Source organism: Thyridium curvatum (genome assembly GCF_004353045.1).
Source record: "Thyridium curvatum strain D216 chromosome Unknown NODE_58_length_281357_cov_77.750052, whole genome shotgun sequence".
Classification (NCBI taxonomy): Eukaryota; Fungi; Ascomycota; class Sordariomycetes; order Thyridiales; family Thyridiaceae; genus Thyridium; species Thyridium curvatum.
The window spans coordinates 19,495-47,272 of NW_022156813.1; the positions used below are offsets into that span (position 1 = coordinate 19,495).

Here is a 27,778-nt window from a genome sequence, read left to right on the forward strand (position 1 = left end):
CCCGAAGAAGCTTGGAAGATTGAATTTAGGGAATGCTAGTACCTGTACCACTGAAACCAGACGACCTTCTTAGCATGACTGCCCGTAGCCTCAAACGTGCAGCAAAGTTCGCATACCGTTTTCATACCTGGTCTACATTCTTCGTCGCTATCTTCAACAATCCAGCTGCCGAACGCAAACACATCAGTCAGGGTATATTCCAGAGTTGTAGTGCCACTGGAGTCTTCGTAGTTCGTGTCAGCTCCATGACACAACAGCCATGTTACAACCCTAGGAGGCGACAGGTGGGTTGGTCGGCAGGTGTGGCGCTCTACCTTGCCAAGGACAAATCGTTGGACGGGAACATGACTGGATTGGGACCCAGTTTGTACTGATGTGAGCAACAGTGATACGACTAGACACGTGTATAATTCTTCTGGCGCGAAAGTGAATAGGCAACTCCGGTGCGCTGGGGATCTTTCAGAGGTGTTGCCATAAGAATGGATTCTGGGTCCTTCAGAACCCGATACCCTGCGGTAGGAAGAAGTTTGGCGGTATCTAGAATGACCTCGTCTTGTTCGGTATTCCGGAGAGAGAAGGAATGAGCAATGAGGCATCATCTTGTACGTTGAAGCAGACGCGGGGTGACTTGAGCTGTATCTCTCGACTCGAGTACCACACCAAGGAAGAGTCTGCAGAGAAGCTGAGTTAACTCGTGAGCCACAGGTCAAATGGGAACATTGGAGCCTATGGTATGATCGAAGGGTTCTTGGAAGATTCCTTGCTATTGCTACATGAAAGGAAGGAAACCGGGCTGTACTTTCATATATTGTCTCAAGACTCGATGCATTGCGAATGCTGGGTCTTACAATACTGGCATTATGCCGAAGTGTTTGATTCTTACCAACCCTCTGAACCTAATAACTCTGATTATTGTTGCTGTTGTGCAATGGTAACAAGCCCATCCTCAGTTTTCCTCGGCGGAAAAATCTTGTTACTAGTGGGCATTATTGGTCTGAATTCAATTTTTACACCAGCCGCCATTCCCGTGACCTCTATTCTAACAGTCCGCAAAAGATACTGGCTTTGACATTGCTAACGTCATTAATATTCAATCTAGCCCTGACGGGTTCGTAGAAGTCTCAACCCCCATATACGCTAATTAATGCTAATTGCAAGTACAGATTTCCGTAGCAAACCACCAACATTATGGTGAATCCTGCCACTACCATTCCAGGGATTTTAACTTTGAACAATCCACAGTTGAGCAGAATCCAATGTCGTCCTTGCTCACGGTAGCGGAACCTGGCAGATTCTGCCTAGCCGGCCATATCTCGCGCTTCGCCTTCGCTTCTAGCTTGTGGTGCGTAACGACAGCCTCGCGCACTGACTTCTGGAAGTATAATGGGCCCTGCTCCATTCTCGGATGAAGTTCGCCGTTGACAAACACGCCTCTGTTAATGTTCTTTTGTGCGTTGAGGCACAGGTATTTGTCCTCTGACATGATGCGTTTGTAGATATCGTTGATCGCATTGAAATCCTCGTCGCTGGAGTTCTTGTTCCTGTAGACCTCATACTTCATAGCGGACCTATTAGGCCCCTTGGGTACAAAGCGTTGCATGAAGAAGAAGTGTGGTCTACATAGTCAGCACTGCTGTTCATAGATCTGGGAATACCGATCTACTTACGAGACGTTCATGGAGGCGTTAGGGAAGTAATAGGTAGCAGCGACATTGAAGCCTTTGGCAATTTGTTCCGGGGTGGGGTTGCCAAGGTGTTGGACGTAGCCCTTCTCTGTCTTGACAGCATATGCCTCCAAGTCTGCAATGGCGGGGATGTCGGGATGTGTTGTAGGGCAATGGTAGCATTCGTTGTAGTTATCGGCCAAGAGCTTCCAGTTGTACTCTCCTTCCATCTCCCATGTGTGATCAAACACGTACTCGTCCCAGTTATACGCCTTGAACCGGGCTTGTTGATCAATGCCATCGAAGTCCTTATCCCAAGGCGTTGGCTTCTCGGCACTATCCATATTGACCCAGATGAAGCCGTTTGTGTCAATGTGGACGTGGATTGGGAAGAGCCCGTTCTTAGACTTGTCGAAACCCTCTAGCTCCTGATACTGAGGAGCTTTGGTGAGCTTGCCGTTGAGAGCGTAGGTCCAGTTGTGGTATTTGCAGGCAAAAATGGAATTGTTGCCCTGCTCCTCCGTGACAACTGGGAAGGCCCGATGTCTGCAGACGTTGTGGAACGCGTTGATAGTGCCAGTACGATCCTTGGTAATGATGAACTTGAAATCGGCTACCTCGTACTGCAGCCAGTCTCCGGTGTTGGGCAGCCTAGCCTTGTGTGTCGTGAGGAGCCACTTCTTGGAGAATATGGCTCTCCTCTCAAGATCGTACATGGCTTGAGAAGTGTACCAAGATCCTGGCAAGGCCCTGACGGGGTTCTTGTCCTCGGCCGGACCCGCCAAGCCGCGGCCGAGATATTTCGACAGCAGAGTGATCATCATGGCGAATACAGAGGCTGATAAGCCAAAGAAGACAAGATTTGGGGAATAGGAAGTAGTGAGCTCCATCATCTTGGAAGGACGTATCGCTCGTGTCTTTGTTGGAGGCGTGCTCAATAGAGTCGAGAACTTTGTGCTTGACTACTAACCCAAGCGCACACACTCGAACGCACCTTCAACGTGTCTCATATACTACTGAGCTATGGTTATCTATACTTTGACAATGTACCTTTCCGGGTAGTAAAGCAACCACACGATCGATATCTGGCACGCTCTACCACACACAACACATGCTTCCGTGTCGAGCTTATCACCCAGGGCGCGATCACGTGATCGGGTACCGGACCAAGTCGCCGTGTCCGACGTAGTACACCCAGATACATTCAGCTGATCGGTGATGGCCCACGAGCCCAACAAGCCAGGAGGACTCGGCGCGTGAGCCATTCGATCCGGAACTTACCCCAATATTTGGGCAGCATTGATGCAGACTCCGGTCTTCGTCAGGCCTGATGATCTGGAATGGAGGGTTCTTCGTGAGATGCCGCTTCCGGAGCCGCTCTTGGATCCACTCACACCTGCTTTGGCTCCTTTCGCCCTGCCGACGACATCGGCACTCGACCCCGTAGCGTCCTTCTAGAACTTTTGCACCGCACCAAGGGCATAAATGCATTTTGTCTCTGGACTCCAAACGCAATCCGGAGATCAACGTTTCCATTCACTGTCATCGGTCAGAGTCACTGTGGCAAGGATCCCTTTTCGGCTTGTTGATCCTCCCCCTCCCCGTTCCCCGTCCTCACCATGGCTACTGAGGACAAGTCATCATACATTATCGTCGGCGCAGGCGTGTTCGGTGTCTCGACTGCTTACCACCTAATCAAGAAGTATCCGCATGCATCAGTCACTCTGGTTGACCGAGATGCATATGATGCGGACAACCGCGTAGCTGCTTCGTGGGATTGGAACAAGGTGGTACGCGCAGACTACGACGACATCGTCTACTGCCGGCTGGCACTGGAGGCCCAAGACATCTTCAAGTTCGATCCGCTCTGGAAACCATATTTCCATGAGACTGGTATATACTGGATGTGCCGCAGTGACTATGCGCAGGATGTCATCAACAATTACAAAAGGCTTGGCCGTACGGCCGACCTGGCGGCCTATCCTATTGAGGAGGCTCGTAAGCTTTACGGCGGTCTTTTCGAGGACGCCGACTACACGGGCGTCAAGGAGGTTCTCATCAACAAGACAAGTGGATGGGCTGCCGCTGGCGATGCATTGAGAGCGGTCACTCGTAAAGCTCTGGACTTGGGTGTCAAGTATCACGTCGGAGAAGTGGCAGGCCTGCTCTTTGACAGAGACAGCCGTTGTTCTGGAGTGAGAACAGCCGGAGGCGACGTCCTGATGGCCACGCATACCGTGCTCTGCACTGGCGCATACACGCCGAAGCTGCTGGAATACAGCGCCGCAAGCAGCGGGTTGACTGATCTGCGGGCCGGGTCGAGAATTGTGGCAGGCGGAATCACGACAGGGATGACCAAGCTGGACGACGAATCATACAAAAGGTTTGCGTCAATGCCCGTCGGCGTTCAGGGATACACAGCCGCGACAGGTGACTTGCCCTTTACTCCTTTGCGGTATTTAACGTGCCAGCTGACCTTGAATGCAAGGCCCGTTCATCGGCAGCCTGCCTCCGACTCCAGACAGGGAGCTCAAGTGGTGGGGGCAGACGATTTTCAGAAACACCCGAGAGGTACTCCCTGGTCGTTTTCTCTCAGCACCACCAGCGGAACCGGACTATGGGCAGTGGGATGTCTCTCGAAAGCTCAAGGAGGACATCGACCACGCCAACAAGGTCTTCTATGGCAAGAATGGTGCAAACTGGACGATGGAGAAACATCGCATCTGCTGGTAGCCATTTTGTTGCCCCTAATGTTCACGATGCAGATAGATTCTGACTCTTTGGCAGGGACGCTTTCACGACAAGTGCTGATTTTATCATTTCTCCACACTCCGCGGCAAAAGGCTTGTACATTGCAACCTGTGGCAATTTCCACGGCTACAAGTTCTTTCCTGTACTTGGCAAGTACATCGTGCAGATGCTGGAGGGGGAGCTGTCCCCTGAGTTGGTCCAGAAATGGGCATGGGATCGGGAAAGACCCCAGCCTTCGGTCAACCCCGACTATCCGAGATTTGAAATGGCGGACCTCCTGGATGCCAAGAGAACGTCCAAGCTGTAGACGCACAGGCAATGCCCAGTGCTTAATTATCTCTGAATAATGAGGTGTCCAAGCCGGGACACTTAGCTCCTGCGATAGTCTATTGAGTGCCGTCAACGACAAGAGAGGCGTGGTTCATTCCTTCACATCCTGCACCATTATTGCCAAGGTGCTAAGGCCATCTTCCTTCGCTTCCTGGTTTAGCTGGTTACGCTAAGTAACCCGGGAAATGTGGTTGTGACCGTTTTTGGGCACAGGCCCTTTACCGAGAGCAGCATTGTGATGAGGTAGCTTGCTCGCGTAGACTTAGACACAGGACAACACGGACAATGACGGGGGTCTAGCCAACAAGACTGCTTACATGCACGTCGTGCCCCTGCCGTTGCTTTGGCAGAGGTTAAGTCAAATCAACACACTGCATTCCTTTGATTGAGCCTAGTGTACGTAAGTGTAGTGGTGTGGTGACCCGGCCTTCGATTTCACTTGCTGCCACGTCAGTTTGGGCGCAATCAATCAAGCGGGGACACCAATCACAGATATGGTATCTCTGACCCTGGCCACCAATTGCTACCCCAGGTTCGGTCAAAATACTCGGGGCGGGTATCTTTGATCGGCCTCGTGACGGGGGTTGGACACCCGTCACGAAGTGAATGCGGGGAAGAACGATAGCAGGATGACTCCAAGGAGAGATAGCTTATCGCCGGCATCGGCGGACCGACACGCTACAGATACATTAGATTGGTAATTACCCCTTGTCTGTCTGGTTACTGAGTCGTCCCAAGCATGTTGTCCCCGCCCGCCCATGTTTTGTGCTCTTTCTACCCCACAGTCTTTGGACAGGAGCGTCATCGTCATCCAACGGACCTCTGGGCTTCATGACTCCTCCAGCGGAACGAGAAACCAGTCCTCGCAGCAGACGAAGATCCCACAATGCTTGCTTGCCGTGCAGGTAATTCACGGCCCTCGTCCTCTGTATTTGCCATGCACACTGACCACGTTCTGGCAGGAGAAAGAAGACGCGCTGTCCCGGCGAGAAGCCGGCTTGCTCCAGCTGCTCTCGACTCAACCAACAATGCACCTATGCCCCCGTGATGAAGGCTACTCGAGCCGGCCCCTCCGTATGCCATGCGTTGCGGTAGATGCCTTTAATCGTCGTCGTCTCCTGACATTTGGCAGGAAGAGAGATTGGCCACCTTGGAAGAGAAGCTGGATCGGATCCTGAGCGGAAGCTTGTAAGACTGGTGTCCATCGCAACATCTACAGCGAAAAAGCGGAACTGACCATGATCCAGGCCGAACTACACGAGCTCTGGGCGCCCAGATCAACCAAACAAAGAATTTCCCGACACCTCCGAGCGCTCTTTCTCCCCGAGTTCAGCACCCGAGCGAGATACACCAGCCAGTCATCAGTCGACAGTCATATCCGAATCTGCCTCCTCAAGATCGCGACCGAGTCACACAGATATTGCTCATGGGATTCGGATATACTTCAGGCACTGCCATCGGCAACCGGTGTGGTGTTTTGAGCGCAATGAGGTCAGGGACCATCGGTCATTGCCCGACGAGCTCGTCGGTAGCATTCTGGCGTTGACCTCGCGCTTTTCGGCAAACCATGACCGACACTATGGTGACGAGGCCAGGCATCTGGTCATGCTCCGCGTGGCCAATGGCACTGTCACCCTTCCGACCATCGAGAGCCTGTGTCTTCTTTCGTACTCTTCCTTTATTGGTATGAAATCTCTTTTCTGCGTCGCCTGCCGTCGCGAATGCTCACAACTGGTTGCTGGCACAGATGGCAATATACACTTGGGCCAATTTCATCTTGGTCTTGCGCTGCAACTTTGTCGATCTGCAATGCTCGATCATGGATCGACCTATTCTGTTCGAGATCAGGTAACGGAACGGAAGAAGAGATTATTCTGGAGTCTTCAGCTTCTGGAACACTTCTACGGCCGACCCACAGGCATCCTGAGTGTGTCCTCCCAGATTGGTCGCCTAGCCTTCAGTACCACAACTGAATCACACGGACACAACTCAGATACCGGCCCAGAGATCCCACCGTTACCCAGAGACGAACTCGGGTACGGCGAGCCCAGCGAACCTGGGATCTGGAACACAGCTGCACGTCTAGGTTGGATCTGGGGTAACGTGAGGAAGTACGTCTCTGATTGCTCTCAAAACATACTCAAGGAGCCATGGCGACACGACTCGGCGTATTCTATGGTCAACTCGGACTTCATGGAGACGGAGCACAGGATTCCCATTTACCATAGATATGACTCGGTCAAGTTTTTCGATCGCACTCCGGAGGATCTCAGAATGAATCATGATTACTGGGCACCATGGCTCAAAGAACAGTTCACATATCATGCCATTCCTACCGTCCTCAACCATCCCTTCCTCTACATCGTCGCGGCCCAGCACAACCCAGACCTTGCGATCCCAAACACATTCTGGCGGAGGTCGTCGGAACTGGCTTTACTGCATGCAACCTGGATAGTCCGCATTATTGATATGATCGTGGAGAAGCAGGTTCTGCTCACAGACCCGTTCTTTGGGCACATGGCTGCCATTGCCGCCACAGTACATATGTACTACTGTTGCGCTGCGGCCGCCAGGCTGAAGCACAAATCAAACACCGATCTGGCGAAGTGCAGAAAGTTTCTGCAGAGCTTTACGCAATTCTCACCCGCCTGTGCGGCTCTGGTAGGAGGGTTTCGCCATCTCGATGAGAAGCATGAGCTGACCATGAACAGGACCACAGTCTCGACAAGATGACTCGAATTGCTGCAGATCCAGACGGCATGGATCTTGAAGACTGGATGCCATCCAAGCTCAACCTAAGTGTCCCGCTAATGTGGGACATCTTACTGTTCAATTGTACAATGGACACATCGGGTGCGACCGGTGCCAAGCTCTTGGATGCGTCATTAGCACCAAGGCCCGCTAAAGAAGACGATGGCGAGGACTCGATACTCGAGATCGTCGTCGCGACAGCACCAGAGATCACGATTGACACTACCGATGGTGGGCAACAAGCTCCTTCGCTTTCAAGAAGGCCTCAGGTCGCTCAAACGTCGACGGGAGAAACCCCGCGAAACATTGTCTGGAACGACCCGTCGTTTGAGCTGGTCGATAACCTGACTTTCAACACTACGCCCTGGCTGTACGCAGAGCCCTCGCAATTTGCCACTCTGGGGGACATGGGCTGGCACGATCCTCACTCGGCGATGAGTGATAACAGGGCCCCACCTTGGTGGGAGGGAGGAAATTTCAACAGCGTGATGTTTAATTAGTCACGGTATCCTTGAAGGAGAGCGTGCGTTACCGGCCGGTGTACGATACTTGCCATTTACTTCCACTTTCCTAGAAGGGCGTGACAAGAGAGGGGGATATCAAAAGTAAAGTTAGAAATATCGTAAATATTACGTACCTCATGATGCAATGTCAAGGCCGGTCCCGCACCGCTCAATGCTGCTCCAAAGGTTCTCCACGCCGTTGCTGTGTATCTATGTGTCAACGTGTAACTGCACCCTAAAAATTCTCCAAATTCTCCCACCCGACCTAGCACAAGGTCCACATGATCATCAGCGGTCGCCTCCCGAAGGAAGGGTCCAGACCAGTCTTCTGTGGGTGGCGATGTGCCAAGGAGGGGGGGGAATCCAGGGTATCTGGCATATCGAACGGATCGCATTCTCGGTATGCAGATCGGCCACGCGGTTCTGATGGCCGATTGGCTATTCGCAACCTATCTGGGCAAGCTGGGCAGGGGCAAGCAACATCGAAAGCTTGGCCTTGTTGATAGATACCCGCGTCCTTTTGCTGATAAGACGGCGAAGCGGCCTCCTTATGCCGATCACGTGATAGGCACTTACACGTCTCGAGACATCAGACGCCGCGTGTTATTGCTCGCGGTAACCATTGGGTTGATATTGATATACATTAGATAGCATGGGATATGTCCCTCCTGCGGATGTCTTGAAGTGACTGCATCCATTCTCCGGCCTGGCCATTTGCAGTTGCTACTCGCCCTTAGTCTCATTTCTCATTCCCAGACACCCGGCGATCACTCGACGTGAGAGTAGTTTGTCAAAACTGGTCATTTGCGAGCACAGAACATTATTGCATCCCCAAAATATTGCTTTCAGCGAGAATTAAGAGGGCCGCAAGAACAATGGCCTCTACCTCGCGTGTTGTCATCATCGGGGCTGGCATCGTTGGCACCAACATCGCTGACGAGCTGGTCTCGCGAGGATGGAAGGACATCACAGTCGTTGAACAAGGCCCTCTGCACATGCCTGGAGGATCCACGTCACATGCTCCTGGTCTAGTCTTCCAGACGAACGGCTCGAAGACTATGAGCCTGTTCGCTCGTTACACTGTGGAGAAGCTACTCTCTTTGGAGAAGGACGGAGAGAGCTGCTTCAACCAGGTCGGCGGATTGGAAGTGGCCACGACACCCGCAAGACTCGAGGAGATCAAGCGGAAGCTTGGCTATGCCCAGTCTTGGGGGGTTGATGCCCGCCTCGTCGACACCAGCGAGTGTCGCAAGCTGTACCCGCATCTGAACACCGAGTTGGTGCTTGGTGGCCTCCATATTCCCACCGATGGTCTGGCGTTGGCTGCCCGCGCAGTGCAGCTTCTGATTGACCGAACAAAAGAAGCCGGAGTGCGCTATATTGAAAACACCGCCGTCACCGGCATCGAAAAGGCTGACGGGCGTGTCACGGGAGTTGTGACTCCGGACAACACCATACCAGCTGATATCGTCATTTCCTGCGCGGGATTCTGGGGAGTTGAGATTGGGAAGATGATAGGCCTACCTGTGCCGCTGCTTCCCATGGCACACCAGTATGTCAAGACCACAGCCATACCGTACACCAATGGCGTCACTGCCCCAGAGCAAAACGGCTCGGCCGATGTCGCCGACTCGCCTCCACACCAACCCGTCAAGCCAAACTCGGCGAAATTGCCAATCCTGCGATATCAAGATCAGGATCTCTACTATCGCGAACACGGTGATCAGTACGGCATCGGTTACTATGGCCACCGCCCCATACCCGTGGATGCCGCTTTGCTGGGCAGGACCCCACAAGATGTCACCGAGCACAGCATGCCTTCCCGACTGGAGTTTACCCTCGACGATTTTGAGCCGGCATGGAAACTCTCTCAAGAGCTCCTTCCAGTCCTGAAGAATACGGAAATTGACGACGGATTCAATGGCATCTTTTCATTCACCCCAGACGGTGGCCCACTCGTGGGTCAGGCACCCAACCTTGACGGCTTCTACGTAGCAGAGGCAGTGTGGGTGACGCATTCTGCCGGCGTGGCTCGCGCAGTGGCGGAGCTTCTCACCAGCGGCAAGTCCACCGTCGACCTGGCCGAGTGCGACATCTCAAGGTTCGAGCAGGTCCAGCTCTCGCCAGAATATGTGCTGGAAACTTCCTCCCAGAACTTTGTAGAAATCTACGACATTCTACATCCACTGCAGCCACGCGACTCTCCCCGCAACTTGCGTGTGTCCCCATTCTTCATGCGTCAACAGCAGCTCGGCGCGTTCTTCCTCGAGGGGGGTGCTTGGGAGAGGCCGTATTGGTTTGAAGAGAACGCAAAACTGCTAAAAGACCTTCCTGAGGAGTGGCAGCCTGTGGAGCGCGATGCGTGGTCGAATCGGTACTATTCGCCCATCGCTGCTGCTGAGGCCTGGAAAACCCGTACCGCGGTGGCAATGTACGATATGACGCCACTGCGCCGTCTCGAGATATCAGGCCCGGGCGCGGTCGACCTCCTCCAGCGACTCACCACCGGCAACGTCTCAAGGAAACCCGGTGCCGTCACATACACACTACTGCTCGATGGGCAAGGCGGCGTGCGCAGTGACATTACCGTGGCCAGGATTGAGCAGGATCTATTCCAGGTCGGCGTGAACGGCCCTGTCGACACTGCCTACTTCACACGAGAAGCTCGTCTGCAAAGTAAAGAGTCGCCAGAAAAACAAGCACGAGTTCGGGATATTACGGGGTCGACATGCTGCATCGGTCTCTGGGGCCCGCTGGCTCCGGAAGTTATGAAAGCTGTCACCACCGAGGACTTTTCCAACAAGGGCCTGACATACTTCCGTACCAAGAGAGCGACGATCTGCGGCGTCCCAGTCACCGTCATGAGACTGTCGTATGTCGGCGAGCGCGGTTGGGAAATCTACGCGAGCGCCGAGAATGGTCTTCGTTTGTGGGACGCTCTCTGGAAGGCTGGCGAGCCGCACGGCGTCATCGCAGGAGGACGGACCGCATTCAACTCGTTGAGACTGGAGAAGGGCTTCCGGTCCTGGGGTGCCGATATGACCACCGAGCATGATCCTTTCGAATCCGGTCTCGACTTTGCTGTCAAGCTTGAGAAGCCTGATTTCGTCGGCAAGGCAGCTCTGGCAGGACGCTCCCGCGACAATGCCAGCAAGAAGCTCCGCTGCCTCACTGTGGATGACGGCAAGTCTGTCGTTCTCGGGAAGGAGCCAGTGTTTGTGTCAGGCCGCGCAGAAGGCTACGTAACAAGCGCAGCTTTTGGGTACACGGTCAGAAAGCCGGTCGCGTATGCCTACCTTCCGAGCACCGTGAATGAAGGTGATGCCGTGGAAATTGAGTACTTTGGAAAGCGAATTCAGGCGACTGTAACCCCTGAACCACTTTATGATCCTTCAATGAGTCGTCTCCGCGGTTGAGACAGTCGGTGATCATCTTGATAGTATTCAAGGACCGGTCTCATGGGCATATTAGCATTAGTAGTGAGATGTAATATTGGGGGTGGGTTACTGTGGCACTTGGGAGCAAGAATAGCCTTTGATCATTTTGACCTGCGCATCGAAACATCCTCTCTAGTTTGAAGAGGTATATAATACAGTAAATTGACCAATCTTTTCCTTGTTATTCCAGGCGATTTGCTCATTCTTAGCCACTACTTCTTCGCAGTCTGTTTTACAAACAGAGTGCTTAGATTCTTCCGTCCCCATCGCTCGCTCTCCTATTCTTCCGGGCTCAAGCCTTTGTAGATCCGTGGGTAAGGTCGCTCTATGCATGCCTGCAAGTCAGGTCCATAGCAGTACCCCCGCCATGAGATCTACTGGGTAAGTGGCTTTTTCGGTATACAAAGCGACCAGGCATACCAGCCATTAGGCGGGCGTGTTCTGAGGTTGGTACATCGCCAAAGTGTCGGAAGAGAAGTTTGGTTTACGCTAGGTGGTGCGTGGTACTGGCAATTCCAACCTAGGGACTGGCCTCGACTAAACATGATCCAGTATTATCGTACCCATGCACATTCATGCACATTCATGCACCCATTTCCTGGCCCCAAAGATCCGTATTGAAGAACAAAAGAGACTCTATTTCATCGCCACGGAACAGGTCAGACGCGACTGTAAAATCACGTACACAATCGACCGGCAGCCCTACTCCATCGAATGAGGCGTCGGGATTTAGGTTCCAAGTGGCGGATGGGAGCTCGCTTATGTTGGTTGCGCCCGGTGGTCCTTGTTGTGATGGTCGTGGTGAATGGTGATTACCAGGTCGGTTTGTGACATACTGGTCGCATAGGACGGTCAAGGCACTTTTGCAGCGTCGTGCAGACTCGGCATGCCGAGTGTGGTGGATCAAGATGTGCTGCCCCGTTTGAATAGAGGCCGCCAGGTTCGCTGTTGTGAACTCTTCTACCACTTCGGGGAAGATATGTGCCGCAATAAGAACAGTCGCGGCCGTGTAAACGTATGTCACTATGTGCCACCATGGTAGCACGACGTGCGGGCTCTGCCCCTCGAGGGAGAGACACGTCCGGATCAGGTCGAGGATCTCCTGCGCCGTGCGAACACAGGTGAGCATGCCTTGGTGTGTCACGGCGTCCACGAAGGAGCCGGAGTTCGCGGGCCCGGTGGCGGAATGTTTCAATCGTCTCGCTGCATGCAAGAAGAAGATACGGTACAGTAGGATGCGGATATGTAGAAAGCGCACGTGTAGATGGAACATGGGCCCAGTGAAGGCCGAGTCGCCCCTTTGATGATATGTTTCCGTCAGCTTATCACTGATGTGTAGGTGGTGTGGGAGACCCTGGCGGAAGCCGTCAAGTTTGCCGTCTATGTCTACGATGTGATTGATGTCGACAAATGTCTTGTCGTCGTGTCGAACCCTGTCTTGATGGTCCAATACGTCCCCGAGAATGAGATGGAGTTGGCAGAAGGCGAGGAAGAATGAGACGCCGGAGGGCTTCCCGGGCGGCTGGACACCAGGAGCGACCACCGTACTTGGCCTCGTGTTCAAGTATTCGTCATCAATAGCCGAAAAGAGCTGCGCGCCTTTGGCCATGTCCTGGGAAATCTGCAGCGGTTGACCTGACGTCATGGCGGTGATGCGGTCCAACAGAATACAGCCATGCCAAGCCCGTCGCCCAATCTCTCGCCGATACTGGTCCGGCATACGGTCAATACTATCGGCCTTGTGTAGGCCAAGATTGCGGGCAATCAGGATGCAGAGGCCGACCAACGAGGTGCATCCGCGCACGTCATTGACGCCCTGAAACCACTGAGTAAGCAGGAGCAACGTCCAGAGCAGGTCCATGCGATTGAGATCCAGTAGACACAGCCGTAGCAGCTTCTGGGCACGAAGAAAATATGTCTGAGCCAGCAGGCCTTGGTCTTCTGCCAAATCTTCCGACTTGGATTGGTACACAAGTGCGAAGATGACGTTGAGGTTGGCAAAGTGAATCTGCTCCTCCACGCTGTCTAGCGCAAGCTTGTCCTCGGCCGCCCATAGGTTGTCATACCAGCGCATAAATTTCAATCGGTCGATCCAATGGATGTAGGCGTCCCTGAAGAAACGATCGACCAGGGTATCAGCGACGGGGCGGCTCGGAAGGACGTAGTCGGCCGAGTGTACACCCCTTGGGCGTGTCGCAGGAAGACCTACACACTGTCTGTCGACCGCCGCTCGGTCTTCTCTGATTTCGGGCGCAGCGTCGTCTATGAGGGTGTCGCTCGGAGTTGGGTTAGTAGTTGGCGACTCCCGGAAGACGGTGTTGAAGAAGTTGGTAGAGTTGGAGGCCGCGAGCAGCCCAGCTGTCAAGATCCAATTCCGGCCGCCCCCGGCGCCAGCCTCGTCGTCAGCCATGGTTGGTTCCTCCTTGTCCCTGCAGTGACTGGAGCCAGGAGCTGAGGTATCACCCGTCTCAGTTGTGGGTGGTCTGGGAGTTGGACTGAACATGAGAGGTGATGGTTGCGGCGCATATACGCACACAGGGGGGACATTCTTGCGTCTCAGACATGCTCCGCACTCTGCCAGTCCCGTCAGGTTCATTCTAAGTACATGATTTGGGGGACAAGGGTGGGAAGGAGTGTGTATTACTTGGTCTTCGAGCATCACATCGAGACTTTCTCAGCCTACAAGTGTCGCAGGCCACATCCACCTTAACGCGTTTCGACTTTGGTAAAGTGGAATCCCGGCCTTCTGCATCACCAGCTGGAGCAATGCTCGTCCACATAGTTCACCATAAGTGTAAAGAGCAGTAATAAATGGGTTTGACAGAAAAGGGGCACGCCTTGAGTAGGTGTTTGTGCATGTGGGGGGCGAGTAAAGAGGGATGAGACTGACGAGGCGGGGACCTGCCTCGCGCCGGTTTATTAGTGCGACTCGCGACGGTACTAGCTGAAATGAATCGGCAGGTCTACTAAAATGCCACATAACGGGAAAAGGCATACCCGAGCATAATCCAAGTGGCCCACCACCTATGTCGCGACCGGCCCTAGGATGGCCTCATTGGCTATTCTGATTGGAGTACTTCGCGAGCCAGGCGCATTACATCTTCAAAGTGTTCTTTAAGCCAAACCACATGTCCGTATCCCCGAGTGTCATCGCTCATGGCATCCCGAAGTTCCACCTTCCCTTCCGGTCCGAAGCGCATGAACCGTTCCGCGGCCGTATAAGGCTCCCAAGGCGTTTTCCCATGAGCAAAGGCTGTCCAGGCTTCTGCCATGGCCTCTGCAACTCTCTGCGATTTCGCGGGCAGTGCCTCATTCTCGACCCCGTACATGTACAGGGCGCATTGACCATGGTATGACAGCCCGTACGTGAGCCCTGGGAATGGGGACGGCTCCTCAAAGTGATACAGAAATGCGTCACCTCCCGTCGAGACCTTGAAGGTTTCGGCGATGCGCATATTCGGAAATTGAAACATCATCACAGACATGAAATGCCGGATGGAGTCTCGGTAGGCCTCCCATGGCTGTTCATCGTCCCCGGAAAAGCCAAAGAGACGGGAGAATGTGTCGGCGTCGGACTTGGACAACATGTTGCGGGCCTTCTTCTGGAGTTGCGACGGCTTGATGCGCTTGGCCAGTCCACTCATAATGATGCCCTCGACATTAGTGTCTCCGATAATCAGCGACTGACACCTGGTCTGGTTCGGCTGCTCGAAACTCCACGACTTGGGCAGCAGAACGCCGTCGGCCATAGGACCCATGGCAGCCGCCGAGTAGCTTTGCAGGATCTCTTGAGGCTGGATTGCCCTCAGTCGCTCCAGCCGTTCTTTTGGGGGATCTCCTGCCACACCCAGCTTGCAGCAGAGATCCTCCCAAGCCTGCTGATATCGGAAATATGGGAGAGGCCCCAGAGTAGGAGCCGCGCCTGACATGCAAATGGCGCGGTCAAACATGGGTTTCCCAGTCAAGATGTGATGATGGACGCTGGCGCTGCCAGCACTGACGCCAAAGGCCGTCACATTGTCTGCATCGCCGCCAAAGTCTTGGATGTGTTCTTGGACCCAGATCAAGGCGTTGCGCTGATCGACAAAACCATAATTACCAACCGCCAAGTCGGTCGTGGGCCGCCCTTCGCCGTTCGTCACACCAGACGCCTCCTTCGTCTCGGTAATGAGGTCTTCCGAGGCAGCAAACCCGAGGGCCCCCAGGCGGTATCCCACCTGCACGAGGATGATGGGGTGACCCGTTCTCCGGGCTGTTGCACACAGGCGGTGCGGACGATAGCGGGCCACCGAATTCGCGCCGTATTTGAAGGCGCCGCTAGAACAAGATCTCTCAGCACACGATGGGAAAATCTTGCAGAAGGCGGAGCGTACCCGTGAATCCAGAACATGACGGGGATTTTCTTCACAGTACTCCCGCTCTCCAGTTGCTGCAGGGTCTCTCTCGGGACGCAAATGTTCAGATTAAGGCAATCGAATTCGTCGTCGCCAGGTGTCGGGTCGTTTGTGCCACCACTCACGAGCACCTCTCCTTCTAGCTGAACGCAACGGGGACCAAACTCGGTTGCATCGAAGGGACTTTCTAGAGAATGCCGCGGTCGGCTGTGCGTCCATCGCTTGTCGACCGTAGCATAGGGAATTCCCCGAAAGTAGACCAGATCGTGAGAGTCATCATACTCCCCGATCATTTCGGTTTGCAAGGAAGGCAGGTACTGACTGATCTTCATCTTCACCAAGCTTGGTCGAGAGGTAATTAAATTGCGTAGACTCTGAAGGGAATGACGGGAAAAGGGCGAAGAGATGCGGTATGAGGCCCAAAGTCACGAGCTGCTCTTCGATGTTTAGCTGGCGTCGAACCTTGTGGTGAGAAACTGCTAGCACAGAAGAAGGACGGATCGGTGGTCGGAACGGATAATTAGCTTCCAGAGCCGTGGCAGGATAAGATCTTTTCCGTCATGCTCAGGAAACCGTACAAGATCCTTCCAAGGCAAAAGCTGGACCACACGAGGTCAACAAGGTCGATATTCCCCGTCGGCAGTTGAGATCCTGAACGCGCAGGCGCACCAACCCCCGACCCACCTACTTGCACCATTTCTGTGGTCCAATCATGTCACGAACTCGGCCGGAACCGGGAACGGAAGAGCAGTTCAATCCACGCTAGGTTCCGTCTTTCATCCCACTTGTGCGGAGACCCCGCAAACGACAACGTACTACACTTCTGGAGAAGGATATCAGATGGCTTCTATTTAACGAGGAGGCGATTCTCTTCGATGGAGATGATCATGTTATGCCGACTGCCACGCCCGGTGGACAATGGTCTCATTGGATCTAGTAGTCATAATAATTCCACTCTTCCAGTCCGTCCTAAGCAACCCAACCATGTCAACCGCGGAGAAAATCGAATCTCGCCAACAGGAGTCGCAGGCTCCGTGTGACGACGAGCTCAAGCCACGAGTCCACTGTGTGGTGAAAGATGGCGATGACGCCCTCGCCATACTCCATTCGCGTTTCGAGCCGTACACGAAGGAGGAAGAAGAACGGCTCCTCCGAAAGATTGACATTCGCCTAGCGCTGTTGATGCTGTTCGTCAATGGCATCCAATTTGTGGACAAGTTGGTAAGCCAGTAGCTCCCTGGCTCAAGTGCCATTTCCGCTCTGCTCCATGCTGACCGAATCAACAAGACCATCTCGCAGGCCGCCACCTACGGTCTGGTCAACGAAGCTCAGCTCGTAGGCCAGGAGTTTTCGCTGCTCATCACCATCTTCTACATCGGGTACCTGGTGGCACAATACCCGACCAATTATCTCATGCAACGCTTCCCGATCGGTCGGTACATCACGGTCAACTTTGTCTTGTGGGGCGTCACCCTGACCTGCATGGGTGCCTGCACCAGCTTCGCACCGTTCATGGTCACCCGGTTCCTCCTCGGCGTCTTCGAGTCGTGCCTGAACCCAGGCTTGATCCTGATCACGTCGTCCTGGTGGAAGCGCGAAGAGCAGCCTGCTCGGATCGCGATTTGGTTCTGCGCCAGTGGCGTCATCTCCATTCCCACCGGCTTCATCTTCTACGGCGTCGCCCACATGCATGCACGGGGCCTCTTCCCGTACCAGTGGATGTTTATCTTCTTCGGCGTCTTCACCGTCTGTTTTGGGCTAGCCCTGTGGTACTTGTTGCCGGACTCTCCCGTCACAGCGAGGTGGCTCAACGACCGGGAGCGCCTCATCGCCGTGGAGCGGCTCAAGTCCAACAACACCGGGGTTAAGAACACTCACCACAAGTGGCCCCAAGTCAAGGAGGCACTGGGTGATTTGAAAGTGTGGATGCTGGTCGCTGGTGTCTTTGTCCACAACATGACCAACAGCCTCCAGACCAACTTCACCGGCCTGATCATTAAGGGATTCGGCTACACGACATATCAGGCGGTCCTACTCAGCATCCCTCCGGCCGCCATCGTTGCTGTTACCGTCCTGGTCGTTTCCTTCTTCCTGTCTTCCAAATACGGCGAGGGCAAACGCATCTTCGCCATCATCATTTGCTATATTCCGGGCGTCATCTCATGTGCAATCCTACATGCCTCGCCTTTGAATGAGAATACGAAGGGCGTCCACCTTTTTGCCGTCTTCTTCATCGGTTGTGTTGCCGCGAGTGCCGGCATCATGTACTCCCTCCTATCCTCCAACATTGCCGGGTACACCAAGAAGACGGTTTCGGGGACTCTCTATTTCATCAGCTATTGCGTGGCAAACATCGTATCTCCTCAGACATTCATAGCCACCCAGGCCCCGCGCTACACCACAGGCATCATCGTCTCATTGACAGCCTTCTGTGTCAACATTTGCCTCTTTGCCGGCCTGTATATGATCTACACAGTTGAAAACAGGCGACGGGATAAGTTGGACGAAGGGCGGGCCTGTCAAGACGAGACTCGGGAGTTGATTGATGCTTTTAGCGACCTGACGGACGGCGAGAATAAGAAGCTCAGATATAAACTCTGAGCCGATGTCTTGAGAAAAAACACGCACAACGAGACATACTATACATAACACATCCTGTGTCTCCATACGCTGATGGCCCGACTAGGCTTGGGACTTGGGAAGCCTTCTGGCCAGATTCTATTGTGCCTTCTCCTTGCTTTAGAAGTCGCAGTTCATAAAGAGGACGGCGAATACAGCACATTCACTCTTGGCTCTTCACGCCCTATTAGTCATGATCTACGCTTCTATCTTATGCTTTTGCGTGCTTGAATGAAGCGGATATCACGCTCAGCTATTCTCCCAGCAAAGGAGGAGCAGACTACAGGGGGATCCTAGATCCTATCACGCTTACAGCAGACTTTTATCCAAGTGCTTCTCGGCTACTTCGGACCCTTATTTCTAAGGGGCGCTATTGTTGTTCCATTTCAACAGTTGAATAGTAGGTCGATTATGGGAGAATGAGAATGACAATGGCTATTCCAAGGGGAACGTCAGGCAAGTAAAGATTGTCGTGCACAATATCTAGCCAATGGTACGTGAACCCCAAAAGCTTGCTTTCTATGTGCAGAGTAACAGTCGCCCAAATCCACCAAAGGACTACTTAAGACTCCGTTCTCTCCCATTGCCAATGACAAGACACAAAGGCATCATGATCAGCAGCAGAAGCGAGATCAGATATCACCAATGCCACTACACCAGACTAAGTGATCAGAGAGGCTGGCGAGTGGGAGGCTTGGTTTGGGCTAGTATATACATGAAAACAAGAATGTAAAATAGGATTAGCTGATCAATTAGGCCGCCTTGGATTTCCCTCAATACAACTTGTTCATTCCATATTCTGAGATAGAATGTGGCGTTTATGTTTGATTTATGTTTGAAAGGACCACTTCATCCGTTCAAGTAGTGATGTTGTCAAGTCGATCTAGTATTAGTCTGATAGCCCCGGAATTTTGATGTAGCGTTTAAACTATCTCAAAAGCCATCAACAATTTAGATTTAACTTACTAAGTGAACCAGACTTCAGATTAACACCTATAATCCCGTAATAGTTAGACTGAATAAATACCAAGAAGATAATCCTTGTTTTAAAACTGCTTCACACTGCGCTGGAATCGTGGAGGTTCAAAAGTCCATTTGTCCTGATCCTTCTGCCCTGGTAAAGCATCCTTCTGCCAATACTCATACTCCATCCAACCAGTTTCAGGCATTTGTTCCTCCATTGCTTCGACGAACTGGCCTTGTTCCCGACAAATGGTCACCACGCCGGTCTCCATAACATACTGGTCCCAAAGCTTCAACAACTGTTTGAGCCTCTCAGGTTCCTGTGCAGCCCGATCAACGATCTCTCCCTTGTCCTCGGCAAGATTGTATAATTGCCATGTCTCTGTGCCTTTGGGCTTGGGAAGCCAAACGGCCTTCCAGTCCCCTTTTCGAACAGCGGCACGTCCGCAGGTCTCCCAGCCCTGGATGAATTCTTGCTCATGTACACCGTCTTGCTGACCACGGATGAATGGCAACATCGATTTGCCCCGCATGTGCACCACTTCACGACCATGATAGACAGGGGCGGGATGGGTCAACCCAGCCATCTCAATAATCGTAGGGGCAAGGTCCATAACCGTAGCAAACCGGTGGGTTATAGGTTTCTGGGCCTCACCATGCGCAGGCTCGAAGTGTTCAGGATATTTCACAACAAAAGGAACACGAATGCCGCCCTCTGTTGTCCAGGCCTTGTATAGTCTAGATGGCGCAGTTGAAGCCTGTGCCCATCGCTCGCCATACCAGATGAACGAGTTTCCATTGCCGAGGTTTTCGAGGCTGTTGTCGTAGTGATGTTTAAGGTGATCCATCAATGAGCTTTCCATAATCATAGGGTAGGCTTCATACGCAGCGCCCTCTGCACCATTGTCTATATTTGTGACGGGGATTAGTTTTAGTTAGCTTTCACACCCGGGATCCAGGATGTGAGGGGCAAGGAGCAAGGGGAACGCCTACCAGACATGAAGCAGACAAACGTATTGTCTAATTCCCCGATCGACTCAAGGTAGTCGACCACCTTGCCTACATTAGCATCAATGCATTCGACCATGCCAGCGAAGACCTCCATTGCCCTGGCTAATTTAGCACGCTGCTCGGGCGTTTTGTCGTCCCACTCTGGGGTTTCGCCGACCACGGGATGAGGCTGAACATCCTTGGGAACTAGTCCAAGCTGCTTGAGGCGCTCCAGGCGGCGGAGACGCAATGCATCGGGACCATCGTCGTATATACTGCGAGGCAACATGGATCAGTATTGTGCCCAGAAGGTCTCTCGGGACATTTACAACTTGCCCGTGGTACTTCTTGATGTACTCTTGTGGTGCCTGGAGAGGCCAATGGGGAGCGGTGAACGGATAGTAGGCAAAAAAAGGTTTGTCCGTGCCATTGCCCTGTATCTCCTTCCATTCCTGCAAGTACCTTAACATGATATCACCGTAGCCATTTGAAGAGTACCAGCCGTCGGGAAGAGCCTTGACGTATTGATCGTCTTCCATATGGAGCGGTATGGAGGTCGTGGCCATGAAAGGCGGAGGGGCCCCGTCGAGCTTTGGGGAATAGTTGAAATGGTTCGAGCACGCAGGCAGGTGGGCAAAGGAGCGATTGAACCCGCGGGCATGGGGTGAGTGTTCTGGCGTTAAGCCAAGATGCCACTTACCGCTCATGATCGTGTGGTAACCGCCATCCCGCATCACTTCTGGTAGCGCAGCTACGCGCTCGTTCAGATAACCCTCGTAACCCGGCATCCCGCGCTGGGGCGTAGGGTCCAAATTGCCGTTCTTGGCACTATCTCCTGTCTTCATTGTCCATTCGATTAGATTACCAAGGCCAGCAATATGATGATCTGTGCCACTCATGATCATAGCACGAGTTGGGGAACAGGCGGCCGCGGCATGGAAATCAGTAAAACGATGGCCCTTGGTAGCGAGTTTATCAATATTTGGTGTATGGATCTCGCTCCCAAAGCAGCCGACGTCAGAAAATCCTAGATCGTCGGCGACGATAACAAGAAAGTTGGGGCGTTTAACGGCCATGGTCTCCTCAATTATGGCTGTTCGTAAATCAGGTGCCTAGCCGTGTCTCTTGACTTGTATTGATATGATGGTTTGGTATGGATGGCAGGTAATGTTGTATACATGAGAGGCACCACCAAGTCATATATGCATTGCAGACTCGGGTTCGTTCTTCCGCATTCTGACATGTTCGTCCGCGTTCGGAGACAACCACATCTTGATCTGGGAAACAGGTTGAGGAGAGACCCATCCACTGCCATCCCGCCCGGGGTCGGCCTGATCCCGTTCTGTCCACTGACTATTGCGGTTATGTCTTTCGATGGCGGGGAAAGTGACACCCGCTCTCTGCTCCGCTTCAAAGGCGGAAGGGTGTGAACCGAGGAGGATTCCCGACTACCGAGAAGCGACCCGCCCGACGTCGCCGGGCCATATTCCCGCCTACATTGCCGCTACAGAGGTGGTAAGAGTCATTTACGCGCCCTTGTCAGGCATTGGGTGGCTCAGCTTTAGGTGGATAACCCAGCTCTTCTAACCCAATACCTGACGGGGAGATCCAGGAAGAAGACTCCAACCTACCGAGGTTCTATGGAGGGCCTGAACCGACACCGTAGTGGCTAGACCAAGAAGCAGACACGAGTACACATTACCCGACTCGATTTACCGTGGCAGATCCCGAGGATGCGCATCTCTCTGTTGCTACTGTCGTCTGTGATTTCGCGGATTAACGCCCCCGATGCCCTGCCCGAGCACTATTTTGACACAGAAGAGGTTGGGCGAACATGAAGGCGCCGTAGGTAAAGTGAGCAGTTGTGCTTCCAGGAAGCGCGCAAACGTGACGTCTGTGCCATTTTTATATCATGTCTTGATGCATGGTGCACGTTAGAGAATGTTGTAAATTCCGTTTATTACCTAAGTATCCTCGTCTCGTCCCCTCCTAAATACTTCCCATCCATTGCCTTACCAACGGGCCCCCTCAAGTCTGGAGGATCATCAGTACCAGGTTGAAACAGGTGATACTTGCTGCTCGCAGCCGTCCTTTCAACCGGTTCCCTGATCGTGGGGTCCAGTGACTCTGAAAGTCCCATTGTTCCGATGAATCACGGCCTTTGAGAATTTCCTGGCCGACAAATTTCTTTCAGCAAAAAGAATGTCTAGCTCCTCGTATGTTCGACCACCCGTTTCTGGAAGACGGAAGTATGCCCAAATCAATGTGAGAACCGTCAGACCACCCGTGAGAAGCCCAGTCTTGCCCCTCCAATTGGCCTTCTGTGGATTGAGGATGTATGGGGCTGACACGCTATTGACGATGTTGAGTACCACATACGTGGCCCTGGCAATCGTGAGGGTCTTAGCACGCAGTCGGGTCGAAGAGACCTCTCCATTGATAACATAAGGCAACGGGCCGAGGGTTAGACACCAAACACCAAACCAAATGAGATAGATCGCAGATGTGATGTTTCCGAATGTTGTGTTGAGTGGTCCAAATGCCAAGCCGCCAATCGTAAACATCAACAAAGACAAGACAACGCAGCCGCCGAGGTAGAGAGGGCGCCTGCCGACGTTTCCGGTGAGCGCAGCAGACGCGAGGTTACAGACGAGGTGGATTGCTCCAGTCCCGAGTACCATCTTAAAAGCATCATTGGCGCTGATGCCTGCCTGCTGAAAGAAGTAACTGGCGTAGTTTTGAATGGTGAAGCCGGTCAGGATTTGCGAGCCCCATGATACAGCAGCTATTTCTGTCCGCCGCAGGTCGTTGCCTCGGAAGCAAGAGAAGTATGTGGTGCCTGTACTTATCTCCCGTTCGAGTTGATTCGTCTCGATCATTAAAGCCACAGCCATTTCTGCCTGTTCCTGCTTGATGTCTTCATTCTTAGCCGAGACCAGCCTCCGAACAGATTTCTTTGCCTGGTCATAACGGCCCTTTCGGACAAGCCACCACGGAGAGTCAGGGCAGAAGCTAACAATAGGCAATATGATAACAGGCCATGCCCACTGTATGCCGAAAGGAATGCGGTATGCCCATTCATCTAGGCGCGTATTAAGACTGAAGAGGACGGCATATGAAAGGAATTGTCCGATGCCCCAGCAAGAAACCACCCATGTTTCGAGATAGCTTCGGAGGACAAGAGGAGCCACCTCAGATGCGAACGCCGGCGCCAAAGTCGAGAAGATACCCCATGGAATGCCGCACAAAACTTGGCCGACAAACAGGACTTGCACGTTTGGCGCAAAGAATTGTATGAAGATTGTGCCGGTCAGCAGGAGCAAGCCTGCTTGCATGACCAGCTTGTGCCCAAAGCGATCCGTGAGAATGCCGTTCAGAGTGATGCCGATGATATTGCCAATAGGGGTCCCCATTCCAAGTGCTGCTTGCCACTGCGCATCAAGTGTGTACTTGCCAGTGTTGCCCACTTGATGGCCATATTTGCGCTGGAAAGCTGGGAAGCCGAAGAGACTTCCCATCAACGCAACATCGAAACCGTCCATGATGATACATAGACTCACGGCGGCTGACCAAGCCACCGCCTTCGGATACCGCTTGACGGCTTGTAGGAACGTCGTATGGTGCTCATCTTCGCTTGCCAAGTTGGCATTCGCGGCAAGCTTGATTGGAGCATGAGCTTGGTCGTCCCGGCCTTCTTCGATGTGTTGCGGAGAACCTTTATTCTCAACCGAAGACTCTGTAGCCATCTTGCACTGACAACTCACAAACGAGCAGTATATGTTGTCTTGGTAGCTTGATAGCGTTGAAGTGGGCTTCGCCAGATGGAACAACCAAGTGAAGACAAGAGCGGAAGTCGGAAGAGATGAAGAAGAAATGGAGGTAGGTTGGTTGACCCAGGCGGTGAGGCTACGCCAGAATTGTCTCTACCCAGGATTCCGACTCACCGTGCTGAGCGTGACATGCACGAGGTACGTTTGTCGTGAGCGACAAGGAGCTGGTTGCTGGTTCATTGAAGGGTGACTATGCCCAATTCAGTTCGGCAACGCGTTCCAACAAACCTGGGGTACTTTCAGTCGTGCGGGGACTCGCCTCATGGTGCGGGGGAAATACTGGGATCGGGTGGGGTGGGTTTTATGGGCTTCTCACCAGATGGTCACACTTGATGCCTACTCTGGTCAGACATGGGGCCACCCATGAGATTGCTTCGGTGTCAGATATGGGAGGTCTTGACATCGAGCCCCGGTCCTAGTCCTTCTTCGTATTGAGCCACAGATTACACTTCTTCTTTCTCTGTCTGCTTTCAATGCTTTTTACTGTACGGGGAGCATGCTGGTGGCAATGGGCCGTTTCCCTTCGATTGTCTTCATGAGTCGTCGCCACGCCTCCAGAGGGTGTGTGGATTGTTGACTTTAGCGCGGCATGATTAGCTAGTTCGACGACCTTGGTAGTGCGGTAACAGGCTCTGAAGCGCCCGGGTTTAAATTGGCTGAACAGTCGCCCCCCTAGGAATTCCTGTTGCCGGCCTCTATTTATCAGGCTTTCCCCACTCGAGGCGGCAGGTCTCAACTCAGGGCGGTGTACTTGCTGCCCCTAATCTCAAGGTCTATCGACTCTATTGTATTCCAGGCCGATTGTCAATGATTTGACAATCCCGGCCCTTCCTTTTGGCTCCATGGAGATCGTGTGGCGGTCTTCCAATACGCCAGTCAAGAAACGCAATTCCCAAGATAAGTCCCTGCTACAATCGCGCTTCGAGCCCGTCTACTGAAGGCTGACTGGCTCTGTTGTACCTTGCCATAACTGTCGTGTGCGTAAAAAGAAGTGCTTTCACCTCGACAAGGCGGACGCAACTCATTCCGATATTGACACCCGAGGGATCGACGAAAGCCCAGGCCGCGTCACCGTTTACAATCCCGAATCTGTGCTAACAGATCTCTCCGGCGCTGTTGACCTGGGCACATGTGTCGAGCAACTGGATTCGTGTCCCACCCATCCTCACCCCCGGCATAGCCTCCCTCAACAAAGAGAGAAATGCCAGGCTGCCATGCACATAGCGCAGCGCCGACTAGCTTGGTACAAGAGGTGCAAGAGACGAGCCGCTCCATTGAACCTGTCACAGCCACATCGAAGATACCTTGAGGGAGTAGGAGCCTTCCTCGAGCTACCAAAATTCACGACTGATGCTCTGTTCCCCATCTTCATCGCTCTTCTGAACGACCTCATCCCCATCATCGACGGCACTAGTGTTCTTTGTGACTACAGCAATGGACAGTCCTCCATCTTTTTGACCAGGGCCATATGTCTCGTCACCTGCAAAGTCAAACAGGCCCGTCCCTTTCTGTACGTGGCCGATGACGGTCCGCTCCTGACTCCGCCTAAGTTCGGTTCAAAATTGTTGTCCGGGCTTGATGCAGCAATGCGCGCGGATCTGGAACCGGACCGCCTGTCCAAGGTGCAAATCTTGACGATGATGCATCTGCACAACGATGGAATAGATGGACCAGGTCGCTCGTCGAGTTACCTGTCTCAGGCCATTCACGAAGCGTGGTCACTGCTGTTACATTGGGATATCCCGGGGAACGAGAATCAGGAACAATGCGACTTCCTGTGGTGGTCTCTACGGAACTTCGACCGGCTCAACAAGCCGATCATGGGAACGACTCCATTCATTATCGATGATTCCGATATTGCAATTAAACGCATTCTTCCGAGGAAAGACAGCTACCGCTCGCAACTGATGTCGCTGTCCATGGCGTTGGGGGACCTGATGGTGACGGCGACGAAAGTCTACAAGGCTACTTCGGCGGCGACAAGTGATGACTGTCGTGATTTTCCTTCCTTAGAGGATCTTACATCCACAATCGACTTTTCGCGCTTGCACAAGTCACACAAGGGTACGTTTATCTTTCGCCGGCCCAATCGCTTGGATATTGACGGGAAACTAGCGTACCTCGAGATCTGGTATCATGTGGCAGCGATGTTGTCCTGTCGATACAACGGACCAAATACCGTTCAGTACCAGCGGCGTCTTAGATCAGCAGATCGAATTCTCCATCTCGTCTCCAAAGTAGGGGATTGTCTCCGACCGTTACCCTTAGTACCCTACGCAATGTCCATGTCAACCACAACTATTTACCGTGCTCTGCGCGATAATCAGCGAGATCCGAACGCCGCTCTTCAAGATCTTTGCGCATGTTACAGTGCTTTACTCGCTCTCAGTCAACAGTGGACCAGTGCCAAAGGGGTGGCCAGGTTGACAAAGGACTTGTTGCGAGACTTTGATCGGTTAAGGCCGATGACGAAGCGGCCGGACCATGACGTCGAGAACACTCAGCAGCGTTCAATGCAGAAGGCAGATTCTGCATTAGCAGCCCATACATGTTCTCCTGGGGAAAGGCAATGCGTCATGGAAGTAGAGGATATTGGACCGAGGCCCGTCTCCATGCCTGCAAGTGTCGCAATAGAAAAGACTATATTATTAAGATTATAGGGTTATAATAGGTTAGGTAGATATAGAAAGTATAAGTAATCAATCTATATTTATATAAGATATCCTAAAGAATGGCTATCTCTAATTTTTATATCTAAAAAGCATCTAATGCTAGGCTATTATATAGTTACTTCATTAGTACTGGTTCACTAGAGGTCCAAGCTTTACTATATTATAAATTTACTGTATAACTTAGCTTGTACCTAACAGGAAGGCTAAGAAACAATATATTAAATAGATAGAGTATATTAATTCTCTAGTTTATACCTTTTCTAAAATTAAATTCCCTCCTTCAACTATAGAGTAGTTTCTTCCAGTACTTATAGTTATCTTCTTCGATTGAAAGAACTTTTTCTCATCAGGTACTATAACCTCTTGATAAAACCTGTCATTTCGAATTTTCGTCCAGGTATCCATTGAAGGAACCTCCAGTTGCACAATCCCATCATAGCCCAGGGGGTTGGTGGCTGGATCTATATGAAACTTAAACATGTTATCAGAAAGAGCTCCTCATTATCCAACAGAACATTGAACCAATAGACTGCTCAGACATGCTGTTGTTTGCAAATACTCACACTGCTTGACTCTGGAGCAACCGGGAAGAATAGAGGGCTCTTGGAGAATTGAACATACCTGCCTGTAACTTATCACTCCCATTCGGGAGAGAAATTCACCTCCTAAAGTAGCATGCTTCTCAATCCAATATTTTTGGAATTCTTCTATTGTCAGGTCCGCATTGCGAGTAACAAATCCGAATATTGTAACTGAGCGAGAGGGTCCCTTGCTGTTTGACGCCATTGGTGCTTTCAAGAGCCTGGCAAGCAAATCTTACCGAACTAGCATGGCATTGCCTCTAGAGGGGGGATTATATGGTTTCAGGTGTCTC

The 27,778-nt window shown here is 52.5% G+C and overlaps 10 protein-coding genes across 10 annotated transcripts; 5 read left to right on the forward strand and 5 right to left on the reverse strand.

Moving 5' to 3' along the window:
* Nucleotides 1–1,204: 1,204 nt before the first annotated feature.
* Nucleotides 1,205–2,485, reverse strand: E0L32_008603 (uncharacterized protein; the record flags this gene model as incomplete). The annotated part of the gene is made up of 2 exons (XM_031143476.1): nucleotides 1,205–1,616; nucleotides 1,668–2,485. The coding sequence occupies 2 exons, from the start codon at nucleotides 2,483–2,485 to the stop codon at nucleotides 1,205–1,207; spliced, it is 1,230 nt and encodes a 409-aa protein (XP_030992095.1).
* A 798-nt stretch (nucleotides 2,486–3,283) lies between these two features.
* On the forward strand, nucleotides 3,284–4,722 carry E0L32_008604 (uncharacterized protein; the record flags this gene model as incomplete). The annotated part of the gene is made up of 3 exons (XM_031143477.1): nucleotides 3,284–4,094; nucleotides 4,153–4,393; nucleotides 4,452–4,722. 3 exons carry the CDS (start codon nucleotides 3,284–3,286, stop codon nucleotides 4,720–4,722), a joined length of 1,323 nt encoding a protein of 440 aa, XP_030992096.1.
* Nucleotides 4,723–5,792: 1,070 nt separating this feature from the next.
* Nucleotides 5,793–7,996, forward strand: E0L32_008605 (uncharacterized protein; the record flags this gene model as incomplete). The annotated part of the gene is made up of 4 exons (XM_031143478.1): nucleotides 5,793–5,819; nucleotides 5,878–5,933; nucleotides 5,993–7,406; nucleotides 7,457–7,996. 4 exons carry the CDS (start codon nucleotides 5,793–5,795, stop codon nucleotides 7,994–7,996), a joined length of 2,037 nt encoding a protein of 678 aa, XP_030992097.1.
* An 878-nt stretch (nucleotides 7,997–8,874) lies between these two features.
* On the forward strand, nucleotides 8,875–11,415 carry E0L32_008606 (uncharacterized protein; the record flags this gene model as incomplete). Its single annotated transcript, XM_031143479.1, has 1 exon — nucleotides 8,875–11,415. One exon carries the CDS (start codon nucleotides 8,875–8,877, stop codon nucleotides 11,413–11,415), a length of 2,541 nt encoding a protein of 846 aa, XP_030992098.1.
* Nucleotides 11,416–12,019: 604 nt separating this feature from the next.
* On the reverse strand, nucleotides 12,020–14,032 carry E0L32_008607 (uncharacterized protein; the record flags this gene model as incomplete). The annotated part of the gene is made up of 1 exon (XM_031143480.1): nucleotides 12,020–14,032. The coding sequence occupies one exon, from the start codon at nucleotides 14,030–14,032 to the stop codon at nucleotides 12,020–12,022; it is 2,013 nt and encodes a 670-aa protein (XP_030992099.1).
* Nucleotides 14,033–14,495: 463 nt separating this feature from the next.
* E0L32_008608 (uncharacterized protein) lies at nucleotides 14,496–16,123 on the reverse strand (the record flags this gene model as incomplete). Its single annotated transcript, XM_031143481.1, has 2 exons — nucleotides 14,496–15,753; nucleotides 15,810–16,123. 2 exons carry the CDS (start codon nucleotides 16,121–16,123, stop codon nucleotides 14,496–14,498), a joined length of 1,572 nt encoding a protein of 523 aa, XP_030992100.1.
* A 691-nt stretch (nucleotides 16,124–16,814) lies between these two features.
* On the forward strand, nucleotides 16,815–18,431 carry E0L32_008609 (uncharacterized protein; the record flags this gene model as incomplete). Its single annotated transcript, XM_031143483.1, has 2 exons — nucleotides 16,815–17,051; nucleotides 17,118–18,431. The coding sequence occupies 2 exons, from the start codon at nucleotides 16,815–16,817 to the stop codon at nucleotides 18,429–18,431; spliced, it is 1,551 nt and encodes a 516-aa protein (XP_030992101.1).
* Nucleotides 18,432–19,495: 1,064 nt separating this feature from the next.
* Nucleotides 19,496–21,478, reverse strand: E0L32_008610 (uncharacterized protein; the record flags this gene model as incomplete). The annotated part of the gene is made up of 3 exons (XM_031143484.1): nucleotides 19,496–20,319; nucleotides 20,406–20,677; nucleotides 20,748–21,478. 3 exons carry the CDS (start codon nucleotides 21,476–21,478, stop codon nucleotides 19,496–19,498), a joined length of 1,827 nt encoding a protein of 608 aa, XP_030992102.1.
* A 1,017-nt stretch (nucleotides 21,479–22,495) lies between these two features.
* E0L32_008611 (uncharacterized protein) lies at nucleotides 22,496–24,148 on the reverse strand (the record flags this gene model as incomplete). Its single annotated transcript, XM_031143485.1, has 1 exon — nucleotides 22,496–24,148. The coding sequence occupies one exon, from the start codon at nucleotides 24,146–24,148 to the stop codon at nucleotides 22,496–22,498; it is 1,653 nt and encodes a 550-aa protein (XP_030992103.1).
* Nucleotides 24,149–25,446: 1,298 nt separating this feature from the next.
* Nucleotides 25,447–26,892, forward strand: E0L32_008612 (uncharacterized protein; the record flags this gene model as incomplete). Its single annotated transcript, XM_031143486.1, has 1 exon — nucleotides 25,447–26,892. The coding sequence occupies one exon, from the start codon at nucleotides 25,447–25,449 to the stop codon at nucleotides 26,890–26,892; it is 1,446 nt and encodes a 481-aa protein (XP_030992104.1).
* Between the last annotated feature and the right edge of the window lie 886 nt (nucleotides 26,893–27,778).